At 33.9% G+C, this 18,989-nt stretch overlaps 3 protein-coding genes across 3 annotated transcripts; 2 read left to right on the forward strand and 1 right to left on the reverse strand.

Annotated features, from left to right (window-relative positions):
- Positions 1-367: 367 nt before the first annotated feature.
- Positions 368-10,841, forward strand: LOC140750533 (akirin). Its single transcript, XM_073084093.1, has 5 exons — positions 368-830; positions 6,610-6,794; positions 8,324-8,449; positions 9,083-9,167; positions 9,610-10,841. Exons 1-5 carry the CDS (start codon positions 656-658, stop codon positions 9,618-9,620), a joined length of 582 nt encoding a protein of 193 aa, XP_072940194.1. The 5' UTR covers positions 368-655; the 3' UTR covers positions 9,621-10,841.
- A 785-nt stretch (positions 10,842-11,626) lies between these two features.
- Positions 11,627-14,163, forward strand: Hou (GID complex subunit 8 homolog protein Houki). Its single transcript, XM_073084426.1, has 4 exons — positions 11,627-11,890; positions 12,394-12,590; positions 13,023-13,220; positions 13,484-14,163. The coding sequence occupies exons 1-4, from the start codon at positions 11,758-11,760 to the stop codon at positions 13,658-13,660; spliced, it is 705 nt and encodes a 234-aa protein (XP_072940527.1). The 5' UTR covers positions 11,627-11,757; the 3' UTR covers positions 13,661-14,163.
- An 828-nt stretch (positions 14,164-14,991) lies between these two features.
- On the reverse strand, positions 14,992-17,373 carry Nup35 (nucleoporin 35). The gene is made up of 4 exons (XM_073084435.1): positions 17,091-17,373; positions 16,258-16,674; positions 15,664-15,841; positions 14,992-15,228 (listed from the first exon to the last, which is right to left on the reverse strand). Exons 1-4 carry the CDS (start codon positions 17,242-17,244, stop codon positions 15,120-15,122), a joined length of 858 nt encoding a protein of 285 aa, XP_072940536.1. The 5' UTR covers positions 17,245-17,373; the 3' UTR covers positions 14,992-15,119.
- Positions 17,374-18,989: the final 1,616 nt, after the last annotated feature.

Here is an 18,989-nt window from a genome sequence, read left to right on the forward strand (position 1 = left end):
ACGTACGCGATTGCCATATAATGATACAATATTCCCCCTCGATCCGTGCCTTGGAATAAGGGCAATGCACGTTCTTCGCCCAAAATAAATAATATATAAAATATAAATATATATAAATTTATTAGATTTATTTTTTACAACACCTACTCTAAACTTGTCACCATTTAATCTTGCTAGTAAACGTATTGTTTGGAAAAGCCAAACAATCAGGTAATATTTTATTATTTCAAGGAATGATAGAATATTATAGGTACAGATTTTATAACAATTGTTTGTTTTGCAAATTTTATTTAATACACATCTAGTAAGAGTATCCTAAAACTAAAATTCAATCCGTACAAGTATCCGTAAATATAGTACGGTTCGGTTGGTGAACTTGATTCATAACAACAAAATTGTCAAAAAAAATGAAACAGTGAAAGAAAAGAATTCGGATTTGGAAATTGAAGGAGAACGGGGCTGCGTCAAATAATCCAAAATATTTTTAGAAATCCTTATAAATAATCATCTAGTTGTGCCTGTTTTTAAATTTTAGTGTTAATTTTTGTTACAATTTAATATTATTTTTAATTTTGAATACATAAGTGCTGTATATTTCAACAATTGTATTGAGTAGACAAACTTAGGAGAGGACAGTCGCTGGGCGTAAAAGAAAATGGCGTGTGCTACTCTCAAAAGAAATTATGATTGGGATGCCCAGCTGCCTGCTAAAAGGCGAAGATGTGCCCCATATGCCGCAAGTTCTAGTTCGAGTCCTGGAATTAAGGTGGCTGAATCAAAAACTTCGACATTTGGAGAGACCGTTAGTGCACCTGCGAAACTGACCCCAGGTTTGTTTATTTTTGTATAAAATAACCATATTTTATTGATTCTTCTCCACTTATGAATTTTAACATTACTTTTAATACGTAATGATTAGACGACAATGTAATATTAGTCAGCTGTATCATTTATCGCCATTGTTTTTGCGGTATCATGAATATTTTTATCGCGATAAAAAGAGACAGATGATGTGTGATGACCGTTGGGCGTATGGCTTTGTTATTTTTTTCTATTTGGGAAAAAAGAAAACGAGAATGTTGGACCGATTGTACATTTTGAAATTGTAGAATGCGTTTCGATATGGGTTCAGCGCGGTTGGCATGTCTCATTGTTGAGTTTTTTTTCTCGTCTACCTGCGATGGAGTTTGATTGCATCTAAGGTTGCATGTAGTTACAAAAAAGTACCGATGCGCGTACCTAATTAGTCGAAGTGCTCAGCATACGAAATTTTAGCCCGAGTTAGCTTTGTATTTTTTTCTTTGACATCACACCTTTTATTAGACATGTATCTTTGCGAACATAATACAATGAGTAGGCAGATTACCTTTTAAACATTTTAGTGATGGTTCTCATAAGTATATGTATGGTATTTTCAGTTTTAAATGAGTGTGTAGGTTTTTTAAATTATTGTAATAATTTGCAAAGATCCATTGTTACATTTTAATAGATTACTAATAGTTATTACCAAATATTAAATGATATTATTACTGCTTATTCCTATAGTCATGTTAAATTTTGAGAATGTCATATTGAAGTATTTTTTAATTAATTTTTTAAACGTTTGTAGTTTGGTGGGTTGTGGGTGGGTGGTACATTTATTGTGATATATAATTCTTAAGGCACATGTAGTCTTGCACACCCTGACACCTAGCTTTTTTTAGTCCTGTGTCCTATAATTCATTAACTAAATACCCCATGGTTGATAGAATTCTCTTTTACAAAGATAGATCTTGTTATTTATGATTCTGAAGTAGTACTGCCACACCTATTTCAATGTCAGCTCTTCCATTTTGACAGAGAAGTGGATGCTGGGTGCATTACGCAAGGTGATCATTTTAGTTCTCAGGTGTAAGAATGCATCCATGATCTTCACTTAAAACCACTCTTATATAAGGAGTTAATTGTAAATGTCCATGGGCAGCAGTGACCACTGACCAACACATGGACTGCTTGTCCATTTGTTACTTCAATTTTACTTTTGTCTAATGAAATTTTGTTTGTTATGTACATAATGTAGTACAAATTGAAAACAGTTATGGTCTATTGATCCACCTAGCATTTTGAGGTTCAGTTCTAGATATAGATTTGACCTAGTTTATGCCACTGCATTGGCTATAAGTTAGAACTATATTTTAAATATTACAATAATATAATGTGAATTACCAAGAGATTGATTCTAAATTTGTATGTATTTATTATACTGCAAATTAGATATCATCAATTTAACTTTGATTCGGCAGATGTCAATTTTAAGAATTGCTTAAATTGTTTAAAATAGTGAAAATCATAGTGGTTTTAATAAAATATATATAATGTGATATAATATACATTTTCACTTTGTTATAAGGCCGAGGAAAGTTCATCCTGAGAGATGACCATTATGTGAACAATTAAAGGTTGATGATGATCACTTTAGTAAATAAAATAGTAGAGGCATATTTATGCGAAAAGAAATAGTAGGGATTCATTTTTCATTATACATTTTTCAGATATAATTAAAATTTTTGAGTAATAGATTTATTTTGTAATTCTATGAGGGAATTTACATTCTTATGTTTTACATAAATAATTTTAGATATATGAGATTCAGCATTTCTGTCATTACCTGAGTTTGAAAATCTAAATGGATGGTAATTGTTTCACTGAAGAGCTAGAATTAGTCATTTTACAATGACTAGCCATGTGAAATAAAAAGTGGGAAGGAGTTAGGCTGAGACCGCACTACGATTAAACGCGCGCGTTTAACCGCAAGACTGAAACCGCAAAAATATAAAACATATTGCTTTCTATACAAGTGCACGCACTAGTGACTTTTTCAGGCGACTGATTTATTGTTACATTTTGACCGCGGCTTGTTTAAAGCGCGGTTTTTTTGTCTCCCATAGTAATTGTATGGTGGCGCATTGATATAAAGTAAAGATACGTTACTAGCGGGTAAAACACGAAATATACAAAATACACCAATTGGAGTGAATCGACTCCAGTCGCTCTGGCGCGGCGTAGTAACTGACACGTACGTATGTCACTGTACACGTTAAACGTCATTATTTTAGTCTTCTAAGTTCTAAGCCTCAAAATGCCTTTTGTGCAATGTGCGTAAATGTACACATTATGTAAAAAAATACACAAGCTTCATGGAATCACATATCACAAGCAAATGAGGAGAAATCATATATCTTGATAATTTTTCGTGTTTGGTCCGCCATAATTACGTAACTGACAAAAAAGAGATAACGTATTCCTTCCGCATATTAAGTATTAAGCCCGTATTAAGTAGTGATAGAGAAGCAAAATTTACGTAGATATTTACGTATAAATGAATCTTGAAACGCAATAGCAAACATTAGTTGTCTTTTTTTATCACATTGTTCCAATAGCTCTGTCACTTATAAAATATCAAGTAAGCAAAATGAAAAACGTGCATTTGTGTGTCAATGCGCTCGCGGTTCGCTCACTTATTTGTGTTGTTTAGTGGGCAGGTAACATATCTATAGTTTTAAATATCATTGGTTTTTTATTCAGTCTCGATGGGCGAGCGATGAAACTAACCCCACAACACGTGCTGTTCGCCTGAAATCCATGATGAGACTGAAATAAAAGAAAACCGCAGTGCGTGTTCGTATGCGTTTTGGCGTTTTCAGCTATATTTATTCAGTCTGCGTTTAACCGCAGTGCGTTCTCGGCCTTAGACCATAATACAATACACATCACAATAGTATTGTATTATATATTATTATTTGTATGTATTTGCCCAATTGTACAACGGTATAGCAGGATATAAATATGTAACAAAAAATAAAAACATATAACATTAATAAAACAAATAGGACCATGCTCTTTTAAATAGATTATAATTTATTTTTAAAAATACCATGCTAATAGCATAACCCTTTATGTTATTTCAATGAATATAGGTGGCTTTATAAAAAATATATATTAGGACAATTTCTGCATTTTAGCTACCATAACCCCTCAAAAGTTTTATAAAATGTGAGGTCAAAATATAACTATCTAATAAACACAAAGTTTACGTATTTATTAGTATCAGGCATTCTTATCTATTATCATAGAGTCACCTTAACCTGATGATGCTCCATTTCTGTGCGAAACAATTGATAGTAATGTTGCATATGGTGGTGTATATTTTTATTTTTTACATATACACATCCTATTTGGGAGGCATACTGCATTAAAATATATACCATCACAAATATTGGTAACAGATTGTTTTACAATAGTCTTTATCGTAACTTAATAAATACAAATATTAAATAGATAATTGTTGAAGGTGGTAGAACCCTTTCGACTCCGGCGGCACCACCGCCTCACCTATTTCTACCTAATAACAGCAGTGTTAGGGGCTGCTGTGTTCCGGTTTGAAGGGTGTGGAAAGGGAGACAGACTTTTCCAAGGCGTTCCAGCTTAGTCCTCAGGGGTAGCGGCGCATCTGTGGCCGACCTCAGGTAGGAATATCTAATCCTATCTAGGGTTGATTACAAATGTCCATGGGCACTTACCATCAGGTGGACTGCATGCTCATCTGCTACTCTTACATATATAAAAAAATAAAAATGTAGGAAAAGTATTGATAAGAAAAGTGTTTATTTAATTCCATTCATCAAATTACACCTGATTTCCATGGACCTTCAAACTGATATCTGGTTGCATTGAATCATGCAAAGGCAATAAACAAGGTCGGAGAGCAAATCAATTATGTATTTATGGATGCCTTCTACAAGAGTATTGCACCTTCATTTGAATTTTATATTCACGAAAAGCTATTTTGTTTATTTCATGTGAAATATTTTTTTGTCCGTTAGTCAAAGATGTTTATGCCACTACATGGAATTCACTTCTTGCTATTTACTTCAAAATACTACAAAAATCAGTGAGCTAGTACCACAACTCTTTGTTCCTTATATCAGTAGTTGTTACAGTTTTGTTGCTTTAGTTTGAATGGTTGTTATGGTTCAAATATACTTATTAATTCTTATGTTTGGTGGTGGCAATGACAAGAGGAATGCTTTGCTATCAGATGTTGTCAGATTACAGTGACATTGTAGTGGTAATAATGTTCTCCTGCATTGTATCCTAATATTTATCTATCTAAGAATGCGTATTTGCTTTTAACCCATTTATGCACATACAAAATTAAACACCTTTGTGACATACCTCTTAAATGATGATCTGGCGCGATATTCTTTTATGCGTAACTTGTTACAGTTTGTGCCAAAAAGCTGATTTAGTAAATCAACGTGACGAAATTATTGTTAATTGCAGCAATACAAAATTACATATATCGGAAACAACAACGCAATTTTTGGTGTTGTGAGTTTTACCAGGTAGTTGAACCAATGTTTCGTTTTTCAGCCGAATAGAGGGCGATGAATATAAAGTATTTATCTTATTTCTTCAAACGTGTCGTCTGATAAAACCCTGTTTGTCACGTAACTATGAAACAATGAAATAGTTAATCAAAATACGCAAAACCAAACGAGATATGGCTATTTCATTAAAAAGTTGATTCAGCTCATGTTAAAATAATAGTTAATGTCTTAAAATTATATTGTTAATCCAGTTGGTAATATATAGATGATTTGTAATTATAAATTTACGTATATTTTTGCGATTTTCGTCGTATCAAAATCGATTCCTATATTTTTTAAGTATTTAGGGCATTTTTCATGTTTTTCGGGTACTTCGTGCATTTCGCACCCGCATCTGTCAATCCTTATCAGCATAGAACCCGTGTATGTGAGGCTTACATACATGTCAGAATATATGTATGTATAACAATAGGATGGGAGAGGCACTGCGGACCAGAATCGCACGGAGGCTGAAACCGTGCAATAGCAAAATGGTCCTTAAAAAACTTATTCTTTATTATTTTTAAACAAGCTATCATTGCCGTCATACTTTAACCGTAAACACCTTTTGATAGTGACTTAAAACTGTATATCCAATGTTTATATCAGTTTATCAAATTGAAATATTCTGATTATACACGAATAATAATTAAGTACAAACTTGACTTAATATATTTAGGTTATCCACAAAACCGAAATTGAAAAATTAATGCTACACTTGTATAAGTGCCGCACTGGCAAATAGCCAGGTAGTACATTGAAACTGCATTTTAATCTAGATATCTGTGAAACTTTTCGATGTTATCCAAGACAGTTATAAATCCATGCTTGTTAAATTTTTACAAAACAAATCATACTACATTTGCAATGAGTCAAAATATGTACAAAAGTTGGTATCTTAATACATAATTAATATTATTCTGTTATATTTCTTATGCAACATGCTTTGTGCACTTTTACAATGAATCAGAATAGGTTCAAAAATTGATATCTGAATATATAATTAGAATTACAGTATTATTCTGTTATATTTCTTATTATATACAACATGCGTTGCCCACTTGCATCTTCGTTACGCTAATGCTAGTTTTTTGTTCGATCAGCGTGATAAATTACGTTTCGTAAGGATTCTCTCCCAAGAATAGGCTGTAAAATGAGTTGCAGCTGTTGCTACAGTCACGCATGACCGGCATGTTTGCAGAGCGCATGGCGCAGGAGATCTGCGACGAGATCAAGCGGCTGCACCGGCGCCGGCAGTTGCGCTTCGCGTCCGGCGCGGCGGCGTCCTGCTCGTCGTCCAGCGGCAGCGAGGGCGACTGCTCGCCGCCGCACCGCTCGCACGCCGCGCAGAAGGTGCCACACCGCGCGCTCTTTACGTTCAAACAGGTATGACTTATAATGGATATTCAGGTTTGATGGCCGGATATTTGGGCAACGGGATAACAGGCAGCTAAACTGATTATCAAACGGAAACTGAAAGAACCTTTGCCGGATATCCGTTATTTAATAAATAATAATAATAATCTCTAGTCTTTCTTTTATCTCTCATGTCTTTTGAAGCCAAAGTTGTTTAATACCCGTGAAATTATCAGTTGTCTCGGGTTTTTGTTTTTATACACCTAACCTTACCTAACATTTACTGCTGAAATAACTTTAAAATTAGTTTGTCGTTTGTTAAAATTATTCAGTTGTCTTAATTATAGCAGTTTCTTTATCAATAGGCCTTTTGCCTTAAAAGTAAAATGCAGTTAAGCTGTTCTTGTTGAATATAAAAAATCCTACTTTTCAAGACATATCCTATTGTATCAGTCATATTCCCAACTTGCTAATCCCTTAGGTATAAATCATACGGCATATTTACCGTTCCCGCATAAGCGATATGGTGGTTTACTGTAGGGCTGCTGCTAAATTGAATTATAGTTTGCAACGGGTCCTAGCTACGTGGCTTGACCACGGTTAGCTTGTGAACCTAATATTGCGTTTCTTAACCTTGGAGGTCGCGTTTTTATTGTAGTAATTTTTATACAAAATTGTTTATTTCTACTAGAATAAAGCATTAATTTATTACCGGGACCAGGAATTGTAGGTCGCCATGGAGACACGAAGACACGCCCGCCTATTCGTTCGATTCGTAAAAATTCTATATAAATTCTATATTTTTGTACTTGACTCAATTCTACCAATCTGCAGATGGTAGCCCTAGTCTGGAGTAACGGGACACTAGTAACTAAAACCTGTTTTGCAACCACCATGGGCGGTTTCCGCTAATAAGGCCCATTATTTCTCTGCTTAACTACATTGTTGTCTTAAGGTAATCATTGCGCAAATCTTACAGAAATCACAATGTTCAGGGTGAAACAGTGTTACATTTAGAATGCAATCTGATAGATTTAAATTATTTTAAATAATGTTGAATGTATATGCGATAAATTGATAAGACGTTCGTGCAAAGTTATTCACTATGGATTGAGTTATTGGGTTATATTACGTTTTACTTCCAAGGTATTTTACCCGACTTTTATTATTTACTAGTTGGGTGTAATTCGCTACGCGCGTCAAAATGAAAATGGAGATATACGTAAATATAAGTGAAATTACCTACTAACAAATTCAGACTGACAGAATGAAATATTTTTTTACTATTTTATATATAACACGATTTCTAGTCGAGGGCGACGATCTAAAATTAATAACCCTAAGATTTATTTTTTTTCTTACCGGTCTACCAAGGAAAACCGTATTATGCGTGTACTTGTATGTTTGTAAATTTCTTTATTAGTTCTTATGTTCCAAACAGCTGGAGGGATTGCTAAGTCAGCTACTGAATATTGTTTATGTAGTTTTTACAAACAACAACAATCACGACAGGAATTTCCGGGAACATTCAATATTGTAATGATAATGTAATGTACCAGGTGCGCATGATCTGCGAGCGCATGCTGCGCGACCAGGAGGCCGCTCTGCGCGCCGAGTACGACTCCGCGCTCAACACTAAGCTCGCTGAGCAGTACGAGGCCTTCGTGCGCTTCAACCTGGACCAGGTGAGATGGAAAAACTATTGTGGAACAGCTTTTTCTTTTTACTAAAATAATTATAGTTTAAAAACTAAAAACCACGCTTAAAATCGCACAAGGAAAATCGTTAATCCTGATTCCTGACGATCCTGATGAGGAGAATGGGATAAAATTATTTAAATACATAGTATATTGTCATCGGTTCTTGATAATTGTTCAAAATTTTAAATTAATCGGACCGTTCAAAGTGGGCAAATATCGAATTCAAAGATTCTGTTACATGCATAGGTATGGGTCAAGCTAATAAAAGCGTGGTAAAAATAGTAAACAAGAATGCATCTGATGGTAAGTGGTCACTGCCCTCCAATTACATTTGGACTCATACAGACACACATGTTTTGAACCACTGACTGTCTAATGATTCTATCCCTGTGGGAGTTATTGTGGGGTAAAATATGCAAAATGCTATCAAGAATTCCATCCAATAATAACGGGACTTATAGTTTTGATTGATGGTTAATGTTCTCTACGTAATGCAAAGCCTTGTAAAGAAAGGCACTTAATAATTTTGAATCCTCTTGGAGACCTGAGTAATTAGTGAAGTCACAGCGCTAAAAGCTACCATTATGAAGCTTAAAAAATATATATTGTTTGCGTCAGGTCCAGCGCCGGCCCCCGCCCTCCACGTGCATGCCGCTGGGCATGGACGCCGAGCACCACATGCATCAGGACCTGGTTCCCAGCTGTAAGTAGCACTCCAACTTTATATCAATCTCCAGTCCCATTTACCAAAATTATTATGAATGTTGTCTTCGCAGCTGCAAGTACCACTGCAAGTTATCTTTATCAATCTCCTATCCCGTTTACCAAAATTATTATGAATGTTGTCATGATCATCAACCCATTAAATTGATTAAATTGTCAGTGCTGGGGCATAAGTATCCTCTCTTAAGTAAGAAAGGCTTAGGCCAGTGTGCTGGCCAAGTGCAGATCTACCAATCTGCTTCACACATTCTTTGAGTTTTTCTGACGTATAGGTTTTCTTACGATGTTTTCTTTCGCCTATACACTCTAATTTATGTAAATTTAATCTTACGTATATAATATAAAAAAAACACTTTCGTAATTATCTACACCTATTTAATATTTATACTGATGTAATATTGTATGCTTACTTTTCGTTTCAGATCTGTCCTAATAACGGTGGAGTGGGAATTGCGGTGAGACGCTGCAATTATATCAAGACAAACATATTTTGGTATAATGTGAATATTATATGCGGGAGAATGGAGTATCCTAAAAAATCAAGAAGACATTGTGATCGCTAGTGGAGCTTAACTGTAATTAATATTGTGAAGCGAGTATGTAGCATGCTAGCCAATTGTTATAACAGTATTAAAATGTTAATACGAACATTATTTTGCGCGTACGTTAAATTGCATACTTTAGATTACTACAAACTACTATTATTTTTCAGAGTTCACAATATTTATGCGGTTAAGTTCCACATATTTGTTCATGCCACATAAACATAAATTAGCTTATAATGCTTTAGATAAGGTTCGCTGCATAATTGTGTTCATAGACTGAGGGATTTCGAGTTTGGCTGAAATGACATTGGACGAAGCTTTGCGGAGTTGAGTTTCGCCCTGACAAGATTATTGAGAAACGGGTCTGTTATAAATTTTTCATACACAGCCGAATGTTTGAACCAAATTGTTGACCTAATTTTTTTGTATATTCACTAAAGACTAAGCCGACGATGCGACGGAACCTGTAGACAATTAGAATACTACATAATATCTAACACAATAATAAAATTAATTCACGCAGAGTGCCTGTTAAGAATCATTGTCATGTGTTATCGCGAATTAGTTAGTTAGCCATAATTTTGTTTTGATTTAATTATTTTTTAATTTACTTATAGAGTTGTCGAAATATAGTTCTAGTTTCCTTGTGTAACGTGTTTTGCACAACACGAACTTTCTTATGACAATATTTTGGCCTCTTGTATCAGTGTTTCGATAATTATCATTCTTCAACTTAAACATAATGTATTTATCTAATGGCTATGTTCATTATATAAGAATTATCTCTCAAAATTACTCACTTACTGATACAATAAGGCTTCCTAGATGATGTTAATTAGCTTTATTTATATATTAAGTTATTTTGTCTCCTCAATGTACTGACTGTACTGTTTCAGTCCTGAATGGAGAAATACATTTTACGAGCATTATTGGGATTTTGTTTTATATTGTTTAGTTAGTAACTTTTTATTGAATACAAAACAAGATTATAATTTGTTACCAAGCATTATTCAATAAAAATTAGGATAGATCTTTTTTAAATTGTATTATCAGCTCATTATTAGTAGGTTACTGGCGTTTAAGAACTGAAAATAAACTAGCTAAACACATTATTTGGTTTTTATTTATCAGAATATATATAATCGTATTAGATGACAAGTTAACGTAAAATGCAATTTAAAACAAACAATAATAAAATACATCAATAGAAACACCGAACACAGAATCTGAAACGATGAAATTTAAAAATGAATTTAATAAACATTTTAAAACTTAAAACACTAGTTTTTGTGCCGCTTTGCTGAAACGTTCATAATGTAAAGATTATTATTGATTAAGATTAATGTTTTAAGACTACCTCGGCCCGTGCGCAGGCAGTTATTTAGAAAATTTGATTGTAAAATTATATAGGCTACATCAAGGCACACCAAAAAATAATGGGAGTACTAAGTAGGCGTGGCGTGTATTTTTTTTACTCCCTGTGATTCATAAATCATAGTTCGATCTCAGTGAAGTAAAAGTTACTTTCTAAAGCGGGAGATAAATAGCGTGTTACAGCGCACAGTATTTCCGGAAAAAATATAATAATTATTTACAAATTACATTTTTATAACAGGCAGAAAAGAAATAAAATAAAAACAAATGGGAAATCTATGGTTTTTAGTGTTGCCTTAGTTCTATATATTGTAATACATCTTTCAACTTTATGAAAATTAACATCTTATATAAATTTCGCAATTCAAATAAAATATTTTTTTTTTGTTGTTCGTCATCGTTCGTTGAAAATTATTTAATTAATATTGACGTTTTAAATTTAACAATAAAATTCTCAAAATTATGTTTTGAATTTTTACTAACTGGCAAGATATTACTGGCTGTCAGTGTCAAATTGACTGACTTCTTTGTCATTGTTGTTACACTTGTTACTAATGCAAGCAATTTATACAATAAATAGCCACCTGCCACAAATTACCAAGCAATATTGTCTACCAATTTACAGTTTATTCTGGTTAAGCATAATCCACAATGAGTTTCGAAAATAACACTAACAATGGCAACGAGAAGGAAGAACGGAAGTATCACGATCGCAATAAATCGGACGATTTGCAAATTTCGAGGACGGATATGAACATGTTGATAATGAATTACTTAGTAACAGGTAATCCTATTTTGTTCTTTGCGTATTTTAAAATTCTATAAATATTACTTATAAGCTTACAAGTATACATTTCAAACCTATTTACGATAGAACTTAACATAGCTTGGTGTGTTCTAGTTGTTCATACGTTGCTTAATACAGTTAACTGTGAAATCAAATGTTATGGCTGATAGTACCCTTTGTAGATTACATTATATAGGAATCCCTGCCACACTTATTTCTGCCCTATAAATTCAATTGTAAGTGATGCTGTATTCTAGTTTGAAGGGTGTAGTAAGCGAGATAATTTAATGTGGTGTTTTCTAACATAGTCCTCTGGAGTAACAATGCGTTTGTACTAGACTTCAAATAGGACTCAAATACTGTCTAGGGTTAATTATAGATACTCATGGGTTTGTTACTTCTATTTCGTAAAAAATATGTTTATTAGATTATGATCAATAAATTCCAACAGTTGATGTATATTTCTAAAAACACAAATATATTTTTCACATATTACACAGAGGGCTTCAAAGAGGCAGCTCTCAAATTCCAACAAGAGGCGGGTCTGCAAGAGCCAGCTCTCTGCAGCTCCCTGGACGAGCGCATCATGATACGTGAAGCTGTCCAGAGTGGCCGCATACCGGACGCCATTGCAATGGTCAATGCCTTGCATCCTGAATTATTGGATAATGACAGATATCTGTATTTTCATTTGCAGGTAAATATCTGTAATGTATACTAAATGACTAGATTTTATTATTTTGAAGCTGGTATTAGTTTATATAATTTTTCGTAATATGTATTACTGATTATCATGAATTACTAAGTAGGACTAACTATTCACATTCTAGAAATAAAGCTGATCCAATTGATAGCAGTAATTTTTAAATAAAAAATGTTGTAAAAACAATTACTTGTGTAAACACACTTATACCAAACAAAAAGTTTTATGCTATATATGGGTTATAATAAAACCATGGATTGAAATCAATACGCTTTTAATATCGTTTACAAATAATAAGTGTCAAGATAAACTCATTTCACAACATTTTTTATCTGTAAATTATGTGAGATTAATGCTGCATAACAAAAACATTGCTTTCTTAGATGACCACCTAAAGAATTAATTGTTAATAATTTTGTTTTGCAGCAACTGCAGCTCTTAGAACTTATCAGAGCAGGAAGGGCTGAGGAGGCCCTAGCATTTGCGAGTGCAACATTGGCTGAGGCTGGTGCCAACGATCGCAATGCTCTGACCGAATTGGAGCGATCTCTTGCCCTCCTAGCTTTCCCTGATCCACATGCATCACCATTTGCAGATTTGTTATTACCATCCCACAGTCAAAAGGTAATGTTTTCTTTATGTTTTAGAATCTTAATAACAAGATAATGGCTGATGGCTATATAGACAATGTAAAACGTTTTTGCAAAAAAAACATGGTTTTTGGTGTTTGGTGGTTATAAAGATACAGACACAATGCTCAGATATTGTTAACTTATATGTATATTATAAATTCAATTATCACTTACTTAAAAGACCTACATGACCATTTTTGTATATTTTACAATAAATGTTTCTTATATCACTTAAAATATAATTATTGTACACAGATTGCGAGTGAGCTGAATGCAGCAATATTGAAGATGGAGAACCAAGAATACACTAACCCCAAACTGTGCAGTCTTCTCCGCATGATCCTTTGGTCCCAGAGCGAGTTAGACAAACATAATGTCAAATACCCAAAGATGACAGATCTCGCAAACGCTATAATAGAACAGCCAAAGTGAATTTAGGAATAGGAATTTCTGTAGTTAAATATAGTTTTAATATTGTAGGTCTCCAATCAACCGTTGTACTGGACAAAAGATTATTACGACCTAAAAGGAGATAATATTCGTACAAAACAAATCAATTTTAGAATTTAAAATCTGGACGAATTTTTTGCTTTTAACGAATAATACTCAAGTAACAGTTTCTCTTACTATACAATAATAGGTATTATAGCCCCTACCTACTTGTAATAAATGTTATGTCATATAGAAATTTCTTATGTTGAATAGAACAGTTAGAACAGTTATGCTACGATGAACTTATTACCATCACTCAGTTTATATGTAAAACATCAAATGAGTGTTTATTGTAAAATTCTTTGTACAAAGAGCATTGCATGTTATTGTTATTGACGCTTATACCCTTGATAATGCAATATTTGACATTGCAAATTTAAATAACTTGCTTCAATAACAATTGTAATGACATCACGATATGCGAATCTCATTTTCACCATGACCACAATGGGAAACTGCGTCGAAATATCGGCTATAAGCTATCGGCCAGAAATTTAAAAACGCATCTCGTCATTACCCTTTACATAATAAAAATGTCTCAATTCCGCGATAATTTTACTCCAAAATCACATATGACATATTATTTTCTTGAATAAGCAAGAGGTAATAATGTAACCGCATTATTTGCATTCTTGGGGATTTATAACTTTTACTGAAGCAAGTTATATATCTATGCATACATGCTGAAAATAGTATAATATAACTTCCGTTCCAGGACACCTAGCAAAAGTCTGTTCTGATGTTAAATTACTTAGGCCATTAAAATAGAATATGTAATAAATGGAAAAAAACTTTAAAATATATTTATTGGTTTCTAATGCAGTTCTTATAAACAGTTTTTTAATCTACTATTTACATTATGAAAAAGATTTCTGGTTAAAGTCTGCTTTTAGATTTTAAATATAAGATTAAAATTCAAGAAGTTAATGTGATGCCATCAAATACTGCAATGAAATATAAATCATGATTATAACTACTTGAGAAATGTTCACAAACTCCGTTGAAATAAAGCATTGTAGGCTAAATAAAAAAGATATTTTTAAAATTAGATTAAGCCCATATCAGCTACTCTATTTATTTTTAATCAAACAAATACAATACATTTTGTCACACTACAGAAATTGGTCAGAATAAGAATAATCTGGATATTTATTATACTTGAATAACTGCACTAGAACACTTGTCTTGAAATAATCATAATAAATTATAAACATACATAAATCACTGTTGTGCAAGATCTTTTTATGTAACATTTAGAATTAAACGATAACTTAAGAAAATAGGAGTTTATTTTATGATTGTGTTCCATTCTTCACAAAATCATTTAGTTGAAAATTGTTTACTGTACAAATTGTTGATTGGTAGGTAAATAATTCTCAAAAAAAAGTCTGGGTATGTGTCACCAACTCAAGACATAATCCAATGCTTTGGATAGCAGGCCATTGGATCTCTGGGGAACTGGTACCGATGGAATTGGTGTAGGACAAAGAGATCTCGCTGATGCTAGTCTGAAAGGAATAATTATGTTATTTAATGAATCTGCTTGTGGAATAATAAGAGTGGGTAAAGTATTTGTCAATTTAATTTACTTAGAGTTAATGTCAGCAAAGCAATGCAATCCACCCAATCATTTGTGACCACTTCTGCCCATGTACATCTGTTAGCAATCCCAGATAGGATTTGAATTCTAATTGAGGTCTGAAACAGATATGTTATTTATTACTCCTGAGGACAATATTATACTGCCTCAATAAGTGACTTTTTTTTAAACCCTTCAAACCAGAACATGGAGCTTTCATTCACATTTCTGATATAAATCAAAAAAGTGGTAGTGCATCTGGATTTGAATCTCATTATATTTTATGCACCTTATTTTATTCAACACAATATCATATATTATTCAACAAAAATACACTATATTGCATCATAAAATATGTACATACCTTTCTGGTGAAGAAACTCCAGGGTTAACAGTTATTTGTGGTGGCTCCCTACACTCCACAACCCCCACCATGATGCCGGGCAGCACCTGTCTCCCGTTGATTGCTAATGCCCTTTCCTTCTCAGCTCTTGTTGCATATCTTAGATGGGCCCAGTTGCCTTGAGTCGGATATTGTTTATCTGTAAGTAAAATGATTTCATAGTTTTGCTGAATAAAAAATAACTTGATGATCTGTGAGTTACAGAAGTCGCCAGTCAGATGTGTAGCGGATTATGGGTTTCATCCATAGACAAAGTAATACCTAAACTATAAATTCAAATTTCTGATGTAAGCAGAACAGTATTTTAAATTCATTATTTAGATGTACTCCAGGCCAAACGAAAGCTTCTGTAGACTGTTAGACTAGTATAATGACTTCTGCGCCTATGCATATGAAGTCACCTATTATTATGATATAATTAAAGCAGTGTTTAGTACTCTTTTTGGCAACAGATTACATAGTAGCTACATAATGAGGAATACTCTGAAAATGAGTGGCAAAAACAAAAACATAAAAGCTCTTCAGAATAAACAGAAATAGAAAAACTAAACTTGCCTAATACAGCTCCACAGCTGCTAAACCTTGCTAGGACAGTATTAGCTGCATTTGGTGGAAATCCAAACACTGTGATCCAGTACTCCTCTTGCTCCTGCCCTTGCCACTGAGCTTGCAAGGATTGGTTGTTTATCGACCCATTATGTACATATGAGTTTTGTAGGAAAGAGTTGTTGTAGCCAGCAAAACTATCTTGAAACACAGATTTATTTACAGATGGCTCATTGCTCTTGATTGTGTCGAACAGATCTTCGATTGGCGGACCATTTGGCTTGCTCGAGTAGGAGATGTTGGGTGATGCGGGAATGTTTGCGAACACATTTTGCTGGTTGTATATTGCCTGCTGGTGCATCGACATGCTCTGCCTGTAGGCCTTCTGGTCTGGTGTAGACGTTTGTGTGGGACTTGTTGGTGAACCTGTGAAATTTAAGCAAACTTTAATATGGTCCCATCAGCAAGTTTGCATGTTGCACACTGAAACATACTATACTTAGTTGATAGAGTATAGGTAAAGTTTTACAGCATTCAAAGCATATATTGTTATCATAAATATCTGCAGTATTGTTTCTTAGCTGGGTGCAGATCTTTTAGAACAAGAATTTAGGATTGGGCACTCGTTAGTAAACTTGCACATCTAAAAGATGTATTTGAAGAACATGTAAGAGATATTTAGTAAAGAAGTATAAGCATGTAGGCACTCCACTTAGTCCACTTAGTGGCAAGAATGTGTGGCAGTCGTGTTCTCAGAGTCAAATCCTAGAGGGTTCTACCACTTTCAAGAACTCTCAGTTCCCACATACAAAATATTTTTTAATCATTATTTCTAAACTTACCAAAAGCGAGACTGCGGCCTTTTGTTGGAGACAAGCTGTTGGTGCGTGGAGTCGTCGGTGGGTTTATTTCACCCAAAAGAAACGGCGGAAGGTAGCCCACGTTTGGGCTGCCTGAGGGCGAATGTGTAGGACTTCCTAAAGTCATTGGCTCCATTATTTATAGTTTCGATAAGTTACTTTTTTAATAAGCGTATAAAATGGAACTGTAGGCTTCTTCCGTATATCTTTATTTTTAAATTTACTATTACACCGGAACACTGCAACCGTTCCACAAAACCGATACTTGACAATAATGACATTGACATTTGCGGAAATTGTTTTTAAATTCAAATTACATTTAGTTCCACGATGTGCATACTGTACATCCAATAAATTTGTAACAATATAAAAAAGTAACAATCTATAAATGTAATTGATATAATGCAAATATAAAATAAACTTTCCACCCCTATCGTATTAGTGTATTTATCGTATTAGTGTTGGAATTTCCAAACCAATTAAACTGAACAGAAGGTGATAGAACCCTTCGTGGTTCGACTCCAGCGGCATTACCGCCACATCTATTTCTGCCTGAGGGGCCGTTCAAGTATTACGTAACGCAATTTTTGAAGATTTTTGACCCCCCCTCCCCCCCTTGTAACGCACCGTAACGTTTTTCTATACCCCCCCCCCCCTAACGTTACGTAACACTCAAGTGTCAATTTGTACCCTAAACTCGCTAAAAAGTAATATTATAGTTTTTATCCTTGGGATACTTTTACTTACATATTTACTTTATAATACTAAGAAATAAAACAAGAGATTTTTAATGCGAATAACAGTAAAAACTAATAAAACATCAACTCACGGGCAGGCAAAAATATACTTGTCCTTTTTAACTACACCTAGTCGCTGTCGGATCAAACAGATACTCAGGACTTAGTTCGGCTGAACCAGCTCATTCAAACGTAAATGAAAAGGGTTGCCAATTTAAGAGTTTTAATTCCCTATTTTTTATTAAAAAAATGTTACGTAACGTGTATTACGGAGACCCCCTCCCGCCCCTGTAACGCATCGTAACGTTTCACAAGACCCCCCCCCCCCCAAATTGCGTTACGTAATACTTGAACGACCCCTGATAATAGCAGAGTTAGCGGTGTGGAAAGGGAGACATACTTTTATGAGGCGTTCCAACTTAGTCCTCAGGGGTAACAGCGCATCTGTGGCTAATCTCAGGCAGGAATATCTAATCCTATGCGAGATTGATTACTGATGTTCATGGGTGCCGGCAGTAGCCACTTACCATCAGGTGGATTGCTTGCTCGTTTGCTACTCCTATATTATATAAAAAAGAAAGAAAAAAAGGGTAATTAGTAATAATTACTGTGTTAACCACAGTCATTAATCTAGACGCACGGCCGTGCCTCCACCAAATTCAGGGATTTCATCTTTAACCAAAAGTATAATTACAGGGTTTCTCGTAAGAGCAGTTTCTAATAGCAGAGCAGTTACCAGTTCCTATATACCAAAGTGTATAGTAGTCCATATAGCTATATACTACAAAGAGTATGGATTATAGCATAGAAAAGAAAAGCAAGGGTTCTGACTCTTTGGCTGGAAAAATACATGTTTTTTTTTCAAAATGAACTTGTTCGGTCCCGGCTATAGATCTATTTTTTATGAAAGCTAATGATGTAGCTTTACATTTAATCAAAATCAGCCTATTATTCTTTCATGATTTGTGGCTAATTGGGTACTTGACAGTTATAACAATAAAATATGAAATATGTTGGATATGATAGCTTATAAGTAAACATAAATTATGCAGTATTTCGTTTATTTTTTAATATGTTCTAAGTATTTTAATTTTTAAAAAGAAATTTTCGATTATTTATCTGTGGATTTTAAATCCCAAAACGG

This window comes from Epargyreus clarus, unplaced genomic scaffold (assembly GCF_041222505.1).
Source record: "Epargyreus clarus isolate Ecla_fem2 unplaced genomic scaffold, WU_Ecla_fem_2.2 ptg000021l, whole genome shotgun sequence".
NCBI classification, from domain to species: Eukaryota; Metazoa; Arthropoda; class Insecta; order Lepidoptera; family Hesperiidae; genus Epargyreus; species Epargyreus clarus.

Excerpts from the sequence above, each read along its gene's own strand:
- LOC140750533 (XM_073084093.1), top strand. The coding sequence starts at position 656 with ATGGCGTGTGCTACTCTCAAAAGAAATTATGATTGGGATGCCCAGCTG. Across the intron at positions 831-6,609 it reads ACCTGCGAAACTGACCCCAG|AGCGCATGGCGCAGGAGATC; the intron begins GTTTGTTTATTT and ends GCATGTTTGCAG. Across the intron at positions 8,450-9,082 it reads TGCGCTTCAACCTGGACCAG|GTCCAGCGCCGGCCCCCGCC; the intron begins GTGAGATGGAAA and ends TGTTTGCGTCAG.
- Hou (XM_073084426.1), top strand. The coding sequence starts at position 11,758 with ATGAGTTTCGAAAATAACACTAACAATGGCAACGAGAAGGAAGAACGG. Across the intron at positions 11,891-12,393 it reads AATGAATTACTTAGTAACAG|AGGGCTTCAAAGAGGCAGCT; the intron begins GTAATCCTATTT and ends CATATTACACAG. Across the intron at positions 13,221-13,483 it reads TACCATCCCACAGTCAAAAG|ATTGCGAGTGAGCTGAATGC; the intron begins GTAATGTTTTCT and ends TATTGTACACAG.
- Nup35 (XM_073084435.1), bottom strand. The coding sequence starts at position 17,244 with ATGGAGCCAATGACTTTAGGAAGTCCTACACATTCGCCCTCAGGCAGC. Across the intron at positions 16,675-17,090 it reads AGGCCGCAGTCTCGCTTTTG|GTTCACCAACAAGTCCCACA; the intron begins GTAAGTTTAGAA and ends TAAATTTCACAG. Across the intron at positions 15,229-15,663 it reads GGAGTTTCTTCACCAGAAAG|ACTAGCATCAGCGAGATCTC; the intron begins GTATGTACATAT and ends TATTCCTTTCAG.